The 16,612-nt window shown below is 36.0% G+C and overlaps 1 protein-coding gene across 1 annotated transcript in view; it reads left to right on the forward strand.

The window, feature by feature from the left end:
- The window catches only part of Adamtsl1 (ADAMTS like 1), a 369,220-nt gene that overhangs the window by 154,881 nt on the left and 197,727 nt on the right, over positions 1–16,612 (forward strand). Inside the window, exons 8-9 of the mRNA XM_027950603.3 lie at positions 8,100–8,211; positions 11,768–11,906. Coding sequence (XP_027806404.2) covers positions 8,100–8,211; positions 11,768–11,906 — 251 coding nt within the window. The remainder of the gene's footprint in view (positions 1–8,099; positions 8,212–11,767; positions 11,907–16,612) is intronic.

Raw genomic sequence — 16,612 nt, forward strand, 5'->3', positions numbered from 1 at the left:
ATTTCCCTGATGAACTCATGATGTTGAGAATTTTTTCATATACCTGTTAGCCATTTGCTCATATTCTTTTGAGAAATATATATTCAAACCACTTGTCAACTTTTTTTTTCTTTTTGTAAGGAGATTGAACCCAGGAGTACTTAACCACTGAGCCACATCCTAGCCCTTTTTATTTTTTGGATACAGGGTCCCAGGCCTCCTGAGTCACTGGGATTTAGGTGTGCACCATTGTGCCTGGTTTTGGTGATTGTTTCTTTTCTTGGGGGGGTGGGTACCAGAGATTGAACTCAGGAGCACTTGACAACTGAGCCATATCCCCAGTTCTATTTTATATTTTATTTAGAGACAGGGTCTCAGTTGCTTAGCACCTCACTTTTGCTGAGGCTGGCTTTGAACTCACTATCCTCCTTCCTCAGCCACCTGAGCCACTGGGAATACAGGTGTACACTACAGCACCCAGGTATTGATTGTTTCTTTTGCTGTATAAAAACTTTTTCATTTGAGGTAATCCCATGTTTTATGTTTTTGCTTTTTTGCCTTTGCTTTGGGGGTCAAATCCAAAAAAATCATTGTTCAGACCAAGGTTGTAAAGCATTTCTCAATGTTTTCTTCTAGTATTATTATAGTTTCAGGACCTACTTTTTAGGTCCTAACTTTTGTGTGTGGTGTGAGTTGATTTTTGTGTAGAGTGTGAGATAAGGGTCGAATTTCATTCTTCTGCCTACAGATATCCAGTTGTCCAGACACCATTTATTAAAGAGACTCTCCTTTCCCCAATGTGTGTTCTTGGCAACTTTGTCAAATATCAATTGACCATAAGGCCCAGATGAATTTCTGAATTCTCTATTCTGTATCTTTGTTCTGTCTTTATGCAAATCCCATGCTGGCATGATTACCACAGGTTTGTAGTAGATTTTGAAGATAGAGTTATGTCTCCATTGTTGATTTTGGATTAAGACTGCTTTGGCCATTCAGGGTTAAACAGCAAATAGTACAAGTGTTCCTTCTTCTCTCTATTCTTGCCAACACTTTTTCTTTCTATTTCTGTAAAAATATCATTGGATAGAAATTAGATTGAATCTGTAGATCACTTTAGGTAGTATGGACATTTTAATGATATTAATTCTTTCAATCCATAAACATGGGATATTGTTTCATTTATTTCTCTCTTGCTCAATTTCTTTCTTTGGTGTTTTGGTTTTCAGTGTATAGACATTTCACCTCCTTGGTTAAATTTATTCCTAGCTTTTTTTTTTTTTAAGTAACTATTATAAAAGGGAAATTTTTACTTGTTTTTTGAATAGTTTGTTTTTAGTGTATAGAAATACAATTGATTTTTGTATGTTGAATTTTTATCCTTCAACTTGCCTGGATTAATTTATTAATTTGAATAGTGTTTTTAGCGGATGCATTATGTATTATATTAAGTTGTATCCTCTTTTTAAATAAGATTCCCAGGAATATAAAGGGCCATTTGTCAATCTCTTCATGGAACTTTATTGCCAAAATACCATTTATGATTTTTTAAAAGGAAATGACTTTTTTTGGCATAAAAGGTAGATTTCCTCACAACAAAGGAATTGTTACTTATTGCTATCGGTTCCAAAAGAATGTTTTAGGATCTCCTTTTCCAACCACCTTTAAATCTTTCTCATATTGCTTCCTATGGGAGCATTTCTTCCAAAAATTTAAACTTGATACATTGACTGAGCAAACAGTTTTGGCAATGCCAGTGTAGTGTGGTAGAATAGATAAGCACTCTAGAATTTAATATATCCTGCTGCTTACCGAGTGTGTGACCATGAGCATGTTGGTTTACTTTCTTGAGCCTGTTTACTCATTTATAAGATGGTAATATAATACTGCTTTCTTCCAATAGAGCCCTTGTTAGGGATTAAGTGAGATAATATGTATAAAAGTAGATAGAATCAAATTACTTCCTTCCTGTTTTTGAAATACTTTAACCTCCAGTCAAATCAATCACAATATCCTCTCTACACAATAGCAGAAAGTGACTTCTCTGAAGATGATCAAAGACTCATCTATTTATCATCAATTTACAACCGACTTTCTCAGGAACCATTTGGCAGATATAGCCATTTTAATATAAATGGAAATGAAAGATGATTGGTTGTGACATCTATCAATACATTAATCATAGGGTGATCTGGCTATTTGCTGGATGACTGGCTGGCGTAGTATTCCCTTCCTTTTTTTTTTCCCCCATGCTCTGTGCATCTTTTTCGAAGCTGCAAATTCAATGAAAGATAATGATCTTTCCTGGTAGAAGAGGGTCTTTCTCAGTCAGAAGTCCTTCCTTCATTAGAACCTCCAACTTAGCTCTACTTGTGAAAACAGTCAAGATAATTTTGTATGTGTTCTGGTTTTGCCCACTTGAAAATCTGAGTCAGAAAACCAGATTAGAATATGATCAAAGTATGTTACATGCTGAATGATATGCCACAAGGAAACCCATTATCTGTATAATTAAAATATACTACTAAAAATAAATAGAAAAAAAAGACAAAAAAAAAGGAAACCAGATTAGATTAGAAAGTGAAGAGAATCCAAGTTACTCATGTAGTAGAGGTATACAGCCAAAAAGAAAACAATAAGTATATGCAGAGTTAAGAGCATTGCTCCACAATTCATGTACTGGATGCTGGAGAACAGTTATTTCCTGCAGAGGACAATTTAAAAAATGCATTACATTTTTATAGCTGGAGGATTTAGTTAGGAATATTTGCATCATCTCAACTTTCCCCTGAAAAGCGTTTTGTATGTCTCTCTCTGTGTTTTATAAATTAGCAGATATCATTGGTAGGTTTTCATCATGTGAAACATGATGTTTTGAAGATATGTACATTGTGGAATGGTTAAGTCTACCTAATTAACAAATGTGTTAGTTCACAAAGTTATCATTTCTGTAGTTAGAGGACTATAAAAATGAGCATTTTTAGTATTCTAAGGGAATAAAAAGCTCATGGTTTCCATTTGTATCAGTTCAAGTATTAGGCAGAGATAATGTTTTCAGATTTTGTTTTGAACAGCCTTTAGCATAACCCCCATTTTTTTTTTTTTTTTTTGTACCAGGGATTGAACCCAGGGCACTTAACCACTGAACTACATCCCCAGCCCTTTTTTATTTTTGATTTTGAGACAGGATCTTGCTAAGTTGCTTAGGGCCTTGCTAAGTTTGGGGCTGACTTTGAACTCATGATCCTCCTGCCTCAGCCTGCCGTGTCACTGGGATTACAGGTGTGTGCCACTGTGCCCAGCTCCAAAAGTTCTTTTTATTATTATTAGGAGAATTATAGGAGAAGCCTTGAAAGAAGTAACATCAGCAAAGTAATGAGAGTTCAAAATTCACTTTGCCAGTAAGTTTATGCAATTTCTCTCTCTCTCTGTGTGTGTGTGTGTGTGTGTGTGTGTGTGTGTGTGTCTGTGTGTCTGTGTCCATCCTTCTTGTAAAAGAACTTTGATACTTAGGGCTGATTGACTGTCATATATGATATCTTCCCTCTCCTAGTTTACAATGTCATTTGGGAAGTAAAACACTGAATAGAGAAGTTTGAAATAATAATGTATATAGTTGAGTGCTCAAGTAAAAAGGACTGGTGGTAAAAGCTACAGATATTCAGATATTCACTATGCTTTAAGGTGATTAGAAAGCATTCTGAGAAATGGGCAGCCTGCGAATCTTGAGTAATATTGTAATAACCAATTTTTTCCTCCAGTGGAGGCTAAGCTTTGGCAAAATTTTAAGCCCTGATTGGTTTTGCCCTGCTATCCAGCCTATTCCAGATGGTCTCCTCATACCATTTAACCTGTGCTCGTAAAGGGGAAAAAAAAAATTGTCCTAAAGCGAGGGTTCTTGAGAGTAAAAGTTGAAATCAGTGGTAGGAAAGCAAAGAAGTAAAGGTAAGTAGTGATTCATTTTCCTACACAACTTTTACATGTAGTGATTCCTCCATTCAGGATTCCCCTTTTTGCTGATAGGTTCCAAGAGTTTAGAACTGAGATTCCAGGACCCTAGGTTTCTTTCTGGGTTTCACGCACTGTTTTGCTAATCACACAGCAAGCTTTGAGATACAGAGCCAGAGAGCGGAGTACTTGCTTTTTTCCTGCTGAGTGCAGACCCCTCTGCAGTCCTGCCTGCTGGCCTGCTCTGCTCCTGTGCTTCCTCCATCTGAGCACTAGGATAGTCTTTCCAGGATCTGGTCTGCTCTGTTCCTCAGCATTTCCTGCCTGGCCCATCTTTTCCACCTTCTTAGTTCCTTACAAACGGCACATCTGTTGTTCCCAAAGAAACATCTCTGGTCCACTGCGTTATTGCCCAGGGTCCTGGGCAACTTCAGCCATAACCAACGCCTCTCTTGAGCTGTAGGCCTATGGGCTGAACTGCAGTATGTTTTTAACTGAGGTCTACAGTGCTAGAAGGACTAGAAAACTCTCTAAAAAAGCACAAAGGGGAAATTGAATACTCACAACTTTTATATCATTTTTACCTAATAATCTCTAACCTTAGTACGTCCAACTGCTAAAATGATCAGGTATTCCAAACAGTAGGTTGATAGAATCTATACTTCATCCCAGTAACAACTGGCATTTTTACAAGCCCTTTACAGTAGACTAAAACAGACTTGACTAGACTAGACCATCGGTGGCCCTGAGAGCATTGTCACCAAGTCAGCACTGAGGTCCCAGCTCAGATACACGGTAGTGGGTCACCTATGCTTCCCTTTGCCCGCCTGCTATCATCAGAGCAGCGACTGAACTACAGCCATGGCGGATTAGGGGCACCCCTGCCACCTGCCTCCCTGGGGCAGAAATTTCTACAATATCAATGAGAGAAAGCAATTTAGTTGGATAACCAAAAGCTCACAAATTGCCCTTTACTCAACAGAGAAGAAAAATGCTTTTGCTGACCTTTATCTGGGAAAGCCATCGTGTACCTGCTAATGTCCTCATGTGTTTATTTCTCCTTGGTTCCTTTGATTGAACTGGGCCACACACACACATTCCCACTGTCTTCCAGCTCTCCCTTGACAATGCAATCAATTGCTGTGGACGGGGGCCAGTTTTAGTCTTCTCATCTGCTTTTAGGTGAGATGTCATTACATTGCAGTAGAAACACTGAGACATTGTAATTATGAGAAAAGCTTGGTTCAGAACTTCTTTATTCTTATTAGCATAGGGAGGTCAAAATTACATATGCCAGATGTGTTCAGCTCCTTACACCAACATTCTAAGGTGTCAAACTGAAGCTTTCAGCATACTCTTGAGAATTAGCACATGATGATTGAGGATTCAGAGTTTATGAAGGTGCAGAACTAATGATAACAAGGGGCCAAACAGGCCAGAATTAAGAAAACCAGAGGAAAGGAGCATGGCAAGCTCATTGACATGAATAATATTTGGCCATCAGAGTTAGACATCAGATTGGCCTCACCTTTGTTATTTTAAGGATTTGTTTCTACTTTAAAATCAAAAATTAAGAAAATACTATGAAGACAGATGCAAGAATACAACTAAAGATAAATGTGTATGTATCATCACAATACCACTGTGGAGACTGCATGAAACTATGAAAAGATTGGCAGCTTTAGAGCTATGTAGAACCATCTTGCTATTCCATAGCTGTGTGGCCTTCAATAAGTCACTGAAACTCTCTGAGCCTAATTTTTCCCATTTCAACTTAAATATGGAAAATAACATAATACAGTTTTAAGGTTAGAATTAATGTAAATAAAATATACCTCACATGTGGTAGGCATACAGTAAGTGCTGCTTGTTACTGTTATTGTTACAGAAAGAATGTGATTATAGAGAAGGGGAAATCAGGAATGTTATCCATGTGGCCAAAATCAAGCAAGATTATGTGGCCAGCGATTCAGACACCTCCTGACTGGTTTCATCTATTTAAAATAAAGAGGTCCCAATCCAAGCCAGGTCGCGCACACCCATAATTCCAGCAACTTGGGAGGCTGAGGCAGGAGATCACAAATTCAAGGCCAGCCTCCATGACTTAACTAGACCTTATCTCAAGATATAAAGGACTAGAGTTGCAGCTCAGTGGTAGATGGCCTCTGGGTTCAATCCTCAAAATAAATAAAGAGATCCTTTTACATTTCTAATAAATAAAGAGATCCTTTTTCATTTCTAATCTCTTCAAATGTAAGCATACAGCCTCAGAATTTATGGTTCTTTTTACAGAACTTACTAAGAGCAATATTCTTCCCAACCAGCTTATTTTCTTTCCTTCGACATGGTGTTTGCTAGCCCTCCCAGTAACACCAACACTCCTCCTCATCCCTTTCTTCCTCTTAGGCTTCTATTGGTAACCTCTAGGAAGCCAAAAAATTACTTGCTCCACCTTTTTGCCTTTTAACCAGACCAAAAGGCAAGCGCTGGCCCCAGAACGAGGCTTCTCCAAACATGGTGATATTCCATCCTCCTGGCTTTGGCTATAAAGAGATGTGATGCCCACCCCACCCCACCCCCACATACATTCTTAGGACTCAGTTTCTAGCATTGTGAAAGGGACTCATAGCAGGGAATAGTGTCTCCGGGTTTAAATGAATTTTCTGATATTTTCATTTTTTTCCAGGAGGCTGCAATAGCTTTCCAAGTATGATAACCACACATGTCAAGAGAGGTAGGGGTTTTTGTGAGCTGAAAAAGAAAAACTTTCTAAAGAATGTTATTAATTCTATAATTCTATATCCCTAAGATAGCAGAAATTAGTACCCTTTTCTAGGTCCACTGTTTTCGTTTTAAAGAAGGGAATTGGATCACTGTCTATTCTAATTAGAGTGCTCCGTGAATCAGCTGCAGTATTCTATGAGATGATAAGTAGGTTTTCTTCCCTCTTTTTTTTTTCTTCCTCACTAGCAGTCCTAGGCATTCTGAGGAATATTTCCATATTCCCATCCAAACTCTAAAAGCTGACCTAGAGTTTGGCACTTACCAATTTTTCTTGGCCCTGTTTCTTCAGTATTCCTATTTCTCTTACATCCTAGGTGTTTAGTCCACATGTCAAGATCAGTAGCAGAGAAGTGGGCTATCTTTAAAATAACCCAAGGGCAAGATCCATCAGTTTACCCTACATAAAAGGAGTTGGAACACTGAGAAAGCTTAAAACCCTTAACAAAGACAGGCCGTGTGATTCAGCTGCATTTGATACTTCTTTATTTATAATGTAGCGGGAGTAAAGAGTGATCCTCTCAATTGTCCGTGGAACTCCCTTTAGTATAATAAATAGTCCAAGTCTTGCCCAACAGTCTAAATATCGTAGGGCGCGTCACTCTGTCTTCATGAGATTAATTGTTCATGTTAGGTACTTTTCCCTTCTCTTTCAGTTTGAGAATGTTTTCTCAACCTTATACTTTTAAGAGTCATTAAAGAATTCTTGCCTCATATTCCCCCTTTTAAAATAAGGAGTTGTAATTTCCATAAGCACCAATCTTATTTGAAAGTAATTGTTTTTATAATATAAATTGGGTTTTTTAAAGTTTAGTTCTTAAACTATCTACATTTGAATTGCCTGGTTATCTGGGCTTGGGCCCAGGAATTTGCATTTTAGCAAGTTTCCAACTGGTAGCTTTGTACATTTAAATATATAAGTCACCAAATTGATAAGAAGCCTCCTAAATGTGTCTGAATTAATTCTTGAGGTTTTTTTTTTTTTTTTCCTTAACCACAGACATTATCTTTCATTTGGAGCAGTGTCTGGCATTTATAATTTTCTTAGGACAAATTGTTTATTCCCCAGCCTATGTTTTAAAATGCACATAATTTTACTTGATATATATATATGGAATGGAAATGCTGGCTTGAGATAACATGGTGACAGAATCACAAATTGAGATGTTACCATTACCATCCTTTATTTTTATGGCAACAGACCTGAGAAGGTAAGGACAGTGGTGACCTAGGCAAGGGCCATTTGCTGGTTGTGTGATAAAATAAGCCAAGTTACCACTGCCACTTCTGTCCCAAGGCTGTTCCTCACATAGCCCAAGACCAAAGTTGTTCTGGGACCCAGGAAGCACCACCCTGGCACGCTAGTTCTTCAACTTTCCTGTTGTCTCCTGCAGATCCGTGACTCAGGGCCCACAGATAGCACGGTCCAGTTCATCTTCTACCAGCCTATCATCCACCGGTGGAGGGAGACGGATTTTTTCCCCTGCTCAGCAACCTGTGGAGGAGGTAATACTGTTGATTTAACCTAGAAACTGTGGGCTTCTGAGAGCAGCAGTTGACTATGATAAGAGTGGAATAACTTCTGCATGGAAGAAATGGACTGTTGGGTGGACCCAATTCCTTCTTCTCAATGGAGACAAATCCTGAAGCCTTCCTGTAGGGCAGACCTCAGTGGAGATGCCACACACACATCTCCTTCTGGAGATACCCATGAGAGGGAGCAGTCCCCACTTCTTTCCTTGATTTCATGGAAAGCCCACAATAATTTGGCAGCAGTGTTGTCCTAAGGCACTTCTGGTTGAGTAGACATCATTTATTCAGGGATCAAGTGAAGAGCGTTTGTCAAGGTGACTTGATTAGAGGAAATAGTCTATTACCAGAACAAAAATATTGCTGACTTAAGGTCAGTTATTTTTGGCTCTACCCCATGTATTAAAAGGAATGCCATGACTTTATATATTAATTAAAATGCATCTCTTCTGAAAACTCAGGAAGTGAATTGCTGTCTCCACTCTATCACATCTGAATCATGAATGGTATTTTGTGTTATGGGAAAATTTTTTGTTTTGTTTGTTTTTCTCTCCCATTTTCTGTTCTTTATACTTTGCCTGACTATATAATATTTGCTCTGAATTATTTTATAGTAATTTATGTTGTCATTTCCCTATAATAAATCAGTTAAGTCATTTAAATCTTTCTACTATTGTAACATAATGAATAATTTTATTCTTAAGTATTTTTCTTCTTTTAGATGATTTCCTTGGGATAAATACTCAACAGTAAGGACACTAGATAAAGGAGTTTCAGAAATTTGGGGGCTATTGGCATATATTACCAAACTCTTTTCTGAAAGGCAACAAGCAATATGTGAATATTTTGGATTAACTGCCAACTTTTATAGATTATCTTTTAAGTTTTCCATATAATATATATATATGGATATATATATCTTTGAAAATTAGCATATCAAATACATTCCACCCTAGCTTCAAATGACTGACTTTAAATAGTTTATCAACATAAACATCACTAAATTAGTTAGGCAAGAGATAAAAGGATGATACTACAAAATAGAGACAAACAATAATTCAAATTTTTTTGAGACAGTAAGAATATATGAGGTAGTTCGCCTTTAACTGTCTCCATACATACCATGTGAACAAACCACTAGAAATATTGTTCTACAGAGCAGTGTTGGATTTTAGCTTAAAAGTAGTAAGTCAAAATGCCATCAAGTGCTTATATTCAATTGTTAAATAACTACTGATTCAACATTTTAAGCACTTCAATGGAATAGCTTTTGTGGTTGCTCTATCTATCCTGAATAGAAAATTGCTTTGTTTAAAAATAATCTGTCAATTGCTTTGATGCTTATTGGGGAGCCATTATTTTGATATATTTATTAATAATTACCATAGAAAAGAGTTTCAAAGAAAGCAATCTAAGGAAATAATATTTTTTCTTTCTAAACAAATACCATGCTTTATGAGAAAGAGCAATTCAATTATATGCACACTACACCAGGTTCACCTAGAGCTGCTGTGAGGGTATAATTTCAATAACCTTGACAATAGCTCAGTATAAAATAAGGCAATCAGTGTTAGATTCATATATACCCAATCCCTTTGGCCTAGTTTTGCTCACATTTAAGTGAAGAAACAGAACTCTAAGTGTTTTCAAATGTTTTCAGATATCAAATGCTTTGTTCAAAGGAAATCTTACTCAGGAAGCCCAGATAAAAGGAGAACTTCTCTCAGTGAAGCTGTGCAGGCTGCGGAGACCTGCATTTCTCTTATTTCACAGGCCATTTTGAAAATTACAAAAGAGATGATCTCTAAGTTCTCTTCTCTACTTCTCACTCCAGATTCAAATGGTTGTTCATTTTGCCCAGTGTAAAGAATTTCTATTCCAAGATACTTGTGAAACTCCAGAAAACAGAGTCATCTGACCATTCTGCTAAATGTTTTCATTTTCATTCTAACTTTTCACTTCATATGCACTATAATATCTTCAAAGCATTGGGTTTAGGTTGGCAATTTATGGTTTTGAAAATCATAATCTCAGATTTATAATTTTATTGTTTGTCCCCACATTTGCTGCATGATAAAGTCTGCCCTTGAGCATAAATTGTCAGGTGTATAAATTATAGTGTGTTTACCTTGTCATAAAATTAGCTGCTTTGGAGTACAATGGATTTGAAAAATAAAAGTACGTTTACTCATCTAAAATATCATTTTGCTACTTGATTTTCTTATAAAGCAAAAAGTGTGGTGGAACATGTGTTCTTACCCATTGCTTTCATTACTTTCCATGCTTTTCATCTTTCCAATAGAATTTTAAAAGGTCTTTTTTTAGGTCCTTAATGAACAATTAATTTTTGTGGGTGGTCTGAGAACACTGCCTCAAGCCAGGAAATCTGGCTTAAAAGTCTCCTTCTGATTTCCTAAAATCTTTTGCAAGTCCCTTAACAATTTAAATCTTGCTTCCTGATACATGTTTAGCAATAACAGGACTCAACTACTGACCAAGGAGGATATACTTGAAGGGTTGATTAGGGTTAGAATAATATGAATATTTTTTTAAGTCTGTGTACATTTATTTTTCACCCCAGGATCTAAGTCTTGATCGCCACCCATGAGAGATGCACAGGACATTACAAGGCAGGTAGAAAAGATAACACATGATTGATAATAAAACTATTACTCAGCAACTTTTAAAAAGAGGCTTCTTCACAATGATTTCCACGACTATATATAATTATAATGTACCAATAAAATGTTATTTAAAAAGAGGCTTCTCTAAACAGTGCAGATAGAGACTAAGAAATAAGGGCTAGAGACTTAATTTAAAGAGAAATGGCAACAGATTTTGGAGAAGGCAAAAATTAAACAGGGAGAGAATTTTCATTTGATTTTTTTTTTTTTTTTTTTTGTAGTTCTGTAAAGAAACAGGTTAATGGTGGCTATTGTAGGGATCTTAATTGTCCACTTACTCAGCTCAACCCATTGAGGTTGAATTTAGGCAAAAATTGTGTTCCCTGGCACCTGGCAGAATCTGACCCTATGCTATGCTCCATTGAACTCCATGGTCCAAGGGGCAGGAGATGTTGAGATATATTTTATTTATTTATTTAAGAGTTTATTGTTTTCTGGTGTTATAGGTACTAGGGGGGCAGTTAGACATCCTTGCATAAGATTGGTAAATAAATACCAATGGTGTTTTTTGGATGTAAAAGTCTGTATTTAATTTTTTTTATTATACAAAAGAAATAAAAGGAATAGTTCTTCTCTTTTTATAGAGCCTTATAATCTGGCTATGCCCTCATGTAATTCAAGCTCTGTAATATAATTTAATTATTACAGTGAGTGGATTACTTGAAGAAAAAAAAAGTATTTAAGGCCTGCAAAAATTAATGAGCCTTCCAATTATGTGTCTTTTTTCCTGGAAATGACTGGGGCATTGGGGAATAATTTCCACTAATGTGAGATGGCCAAAACACATAAAGCAATATATTGCCTTGGTATGTACCTTTAAATTTGCCTGGTTGGTTTGATCCTTGCAGGTTACCAGCTGACATCGGCTGAGTGTTATGATCTCCGTAGCAACCGAGTGGTTGCGGATCAGTACTGTCACTATTACCCAGAGAACATCAAACCCAAACCCAAGCTTCAGGAGTGTAACTTGGATCCTTGTCCAGCCAGGTCAGTCATATTTACTAGTTTATTTATCATAAACATAAATCAGATCCCAAGTAAGCTTCTCAAATTCAAATGAAGTTTTAAATCAAAAATAAAATGACCAGTGATGCTATCCAGTGTCCCTTTCTAGTTTTGTGTCATTAGTCCCTGTGCTCCTGCTCCTGTTGCTGTGTGAAGTTATCTCAGGGTCTGTGGACTTTTCCTTTTGTAAGGTAGTAGGTGAAGCACTCTTTGGAGTGATCTTCTCTTCTGACTTCTTTTCATTCCAATTCCTTGTTCCTCAGACAAGATCCAGGCCAATGAACAATTTGATGTTCTTAACCAATGTGCAGGCACAATGCTGTCAGTATCTTTCTGTTTTCTCTCTGTCCCTGATCAGGGACATGATCATTACAGACCATGTTTCAGGGTCATAGCTGGCTCCTTCTCACCTGTAGGTAGGTGGTCCACACTGATTAATTAGAATCAGAACCAGCCTTAGAAGAGTTCTGCTACCTTTGAACAAATTCAGCCTTTGCTAAATGGAAAGCAGAACATATTTCCAAGGTCATATGTTTTTAAAAGTCTTTTTAATTAGAAGCTTTAAGTATTTAAACACTTAACACTTTCACACATCATTGTTTGCTTTTTTGGAAACCCCAATTGGCCTTCAGATTATTTTCTAGATCAAGATTTAGCCTGGCCAATGAAACATCTCAAATGATGAGTAATCATGGAAAGTCAGGTCAAGAAACTTGTCATGATGGTGCATTTGCCTTAACACCTGCAACTCTTTCTAGGGAGTCTCTTTAGTAATAGTTCATTCATGCTTGATTAATTAGAGAGGACATAGAAAATTCTTCCCTACGAAAGTTATCTAGAAGACCAAAAGGTAAAATATCCTTATCCAAACTCCTTGGATTTCCAGAGAAACACTGCAATGTAAATTTTTAAATCAGAATTTACTAATTATAATGCACACAAAGAAAACTTTGAATAGTTACTAGTACATGAGCAATGCCAATGCAAATCACTCTATCTTGGGGCTGTAAGTAATGTGGTTTTATTTTCTGCTGTTAACTTTTTAAAGGTTATGTTCTTATCATCTTTCTACCTTATGTTTGTGAATTCTGAATTCTCTAAGTGACATGAAATCGCTATTACTAATTAACTTGTAAGAACCGTATTATCTGCCTCATAAAAGTGAACTCGTTAAATAAACAGAAAGAATAGATATTTTATAATTTAGGTGAAGTTTAATTTAGTTTCATATTATACCAGAATATTCTATATTAAAAGTTGAATATGATATAAAACTAAATAAGGTGTTAAAAATTGCTTTGATTTCTTTATTTTGGAAATAGTCAAGCATTTGATATATTTTTAGCCATGATAATTATAACCCATGCAATTGAAGCTATGTAAAAATTGTCCTATTAAAAAATGTTATCCATACCTGTAATAGGAAGACTAGTTTGTAAAAAGCATATTTATCTCAATTTAGACAGGCCAACTCAGCCACAGATAGACATTGGAAGTCTTATCAACACTTTTCCATTAAAATTTATATGTATATTTCTAGGAGAAATGAAGAATTAATTCTCTTCTATTATATAAAGTTTTCCCCACTAGGTAAAAAACTTCAGTGAAGAAATGACCACAGAAGAAAATTGTGAATTAAAAGCATTTTGTTAAGAATTTGGAGAGATATCTTTATGACCAGAAAAAACATGCCCTCATTCTTTCTGGCATCTGATTTTTACCCACTCTTCTCTGTGGGATGAACATTTTTGGCCCATTTCTTATTACCCAAAAGCAAAAGGGTATATTGGAAGACGTCTGCATGTACAATTTATGCTTTTCCTTTTGTTATTTTAAAACATCTAATATAGCACATGTATAAATGTTGGGACAGGTGGCTACTTAAAAAGAAGTAGTAGAAAGAAAAGTGAGAAAAGGAAAATGAAAAAGTAAGTCATAGGCAAATGTCAGGAAGCTGCTTTTTTACTGAAGAAGTAATTAGACAAAGCTGTAAAAATTAAGACTTACCAGTGGGAGAGGCTGAAGGGAAAACTGCTTTGGGAAATGGAAATGTACTACCCTGAGGTTGAGGTACTTTAAGAATTGCTATGGAATTAATGGAGTTCTTTTGCATACCTGAAGTGAAGGAAGGGTCTGGGAAAAGTAGATAGAAGAGACTCTTTAATAGGTCTGCTCTGGATGGAGAGAATTAAACCCTCAAAGAACTGTTTGCTAACTACAGGCTCGACTGTCTGTTGGTAAAATCAAGGGTGACAGAATGACATTAAAACCAACATTTTTATGTCCAAAATTAGGAACTCTCAAAAGGAAAAGCATAGACATTCTTAGTACAAAGCTACATATTTTGCAACTTTATGAAAATTTTATTATTGAGATATTTGCTCATTTTCTGTGCATACTGAGATGTTTGGGCTCTTCTAGTATTTAGAAGGAAATACTGTTCAGAGAGCCAAGCTTATTCTCTTTCAAGACCAAGAAGTATTATGAACAGCAAAGATAACACTAAATAATTAAGTTTACAACTTTAGTTTTACATCACTTTACCCTTCTGGACTTCAGTTTTCTTACCCACAAGTTGGGAGTGAAAGGGAAAGAGTTGTTTGATACATTCAATTCTTGGTTTTTCAAACACTGCCCACAGAACCTGTTCTGTTGTTTCATGGTGTTGCTTCATTAAGTTTCATTTTATGTATTTTAAAACAATAATTCACAAAAGATCAATTCAAACATACTGAACAACTGATTTTCACTGATTTAAGCTGTTAAATTGTAAAAAAAAAAAATCTTAATAGCAATTGGAAAAATATTCTAGCAAAGTAAATTCTTTTTGTTCTCATTAAGTTCTTCCATTATTTCTGTTTCATTACAAAATTAAGTATTCTAAGATTGCAAAAGGAGCTGTAAAAACTGTTACTGTTAGCAACCACTTCTCTGTGGTGATAATAATAATCTTATTATATACCTCTAAAACCAAAAGAAAGCAGAAATAAACTGTTTATGAACATCAGTAGCATATCCCTGATTCTCATTTTTTTGTGTTTACCAAAATAGCTTCATAGTTCTCATTATTTTACTTTATAATAAGTAAATGTTGTATTTTAAACCATTTATCAAATTTTATTAGTACATACCATTGGTGTCAAATTTCCATACTGTGGTCTTATGCATAACATAAAGCCTTTCAATAACAGAATGCCAAAATGTTTTTTAAATAACTGCTTGTTCTTGTGTCCATGGCCCCTTCTAACTTCAAACTGAATATTCATTAAGTTTGTTAAGTATCAGTCAATATTTTAGTTTTAGGAAGTTCACAAATCTCTTAAATATATGAACAACTGGGAATTGTCCTAAGTCATAGAGATCTGAGTTAGGCACAGATCACATTGGCATGAAGAATCTCTAGAATAAATAGAGGCATTTCTCCATCTTTCCATCTTACCATTTGTCAGGTTTGGGTTCTCATTCTCCTCCTTTTTTCTTTGCTTTTCCATCTTGTTTTTTTTTTGTTGTTGTTGTTGTTATTGTTGTTGTTGTTCCTTTCTCTGTCCCAATTATTTCCCTTTCTTACACTTACGCATGACATCCAACAGCTGCCATGGTTATAATTTAGTCCATCCATTGATTCTTGAGGTGAAAGAGATGATTGACATCTTGCCTGTTCTTATCAAAATAACTTTTATGTTTTCCTGGCTTTTTTCTGATTCTCAATGCTAACTTGGAAACACTGATGAGTTAAAAGGCTATAATAAAAACAATAGAACTCACTAATAATCATAAATAGCCATGTTAGTTCTTTTGCTGTTTCTTTCCAGTCTTATCTCTAGCTCATACTCCACATAATAGACACCTGAATCCCAAGATTTTGATTAATGTTTCCACTCTGTGAAAGGTAAGCTGGAATGGCCATGACATGTCATAACTTGACCTTTTTCTGAGGCAGGGATTTGAGTCAGCTGCCCTGCGAGACCAACACTGAGCTTAGCTAGCTGCCCAGGAGTTTCATCCCAAGGGGACTTTGTGGCTCTTTGCTGGTGACATTTATGCAGTTATCTTTATGAAGTGATAAAAATACTTAGTTTCCTAGCCAAAAGTAGTCTTGAAAAGGGAGCCAATACTCGAGGCTTATAAGGGAAGTAAAGAGAAAATGAAGTATAAAGATTTAATGACTTTTAGCTAAAATTACTAATACTTTTTCATTGGCAACCCAGAGCTATGACATCACTAAAGCTGTCATACTCTCTATGCATTCTTATCATATGTTCAAGAAGTAGTCCAGACTTGGGGATTCCCAGAAGTCCAGAGACATATGCTTCCGGTTTATCAGGAATCTGCTGCATATTTAGTTTTCTATTTTGTACTTTTAACACTATGTTAGTGGGTCCTTTCCCATGTAACTAGGGGAACTAATGTGAACTCCTCTCATACACCTACCATGTTATAATCATGGCTTCTATGTTACACCAAGAGAAGCTTTTTTAAAAAAAAATGTGCAGCAATCTGTGCCATTTTTATCTTTGGGTGAAAGGTCAAGTCAATCATGTAGCCAGAAAGCCTCAAAGTGTATGTCTACGGTTCAGCATCAACTAAAAAGGCGTCATTTTAATTCAGCTAATAAGCACCTTATGTTTTCAGAGCAGCTTCAGATGCGGAACGTGCAACATTTGGCTTTACGTATCATAGTCTATGAG

The sequence above is a fragment of the Marmota flaviventris genome, chromosome 13 (genome assembly GCF_047511675.1).
Source record: "Marmota flaviventris isolate mMarFla1 chromosome 13, mMarFla1.hap1, whole genome shotgun sequence".
Classification (NCBI taxonomy): Eukaryota; Metazoa; Chordata; class Mammalia; order Rodentia; family Sciuridae; genus Marmota; species Marmota flaviventris.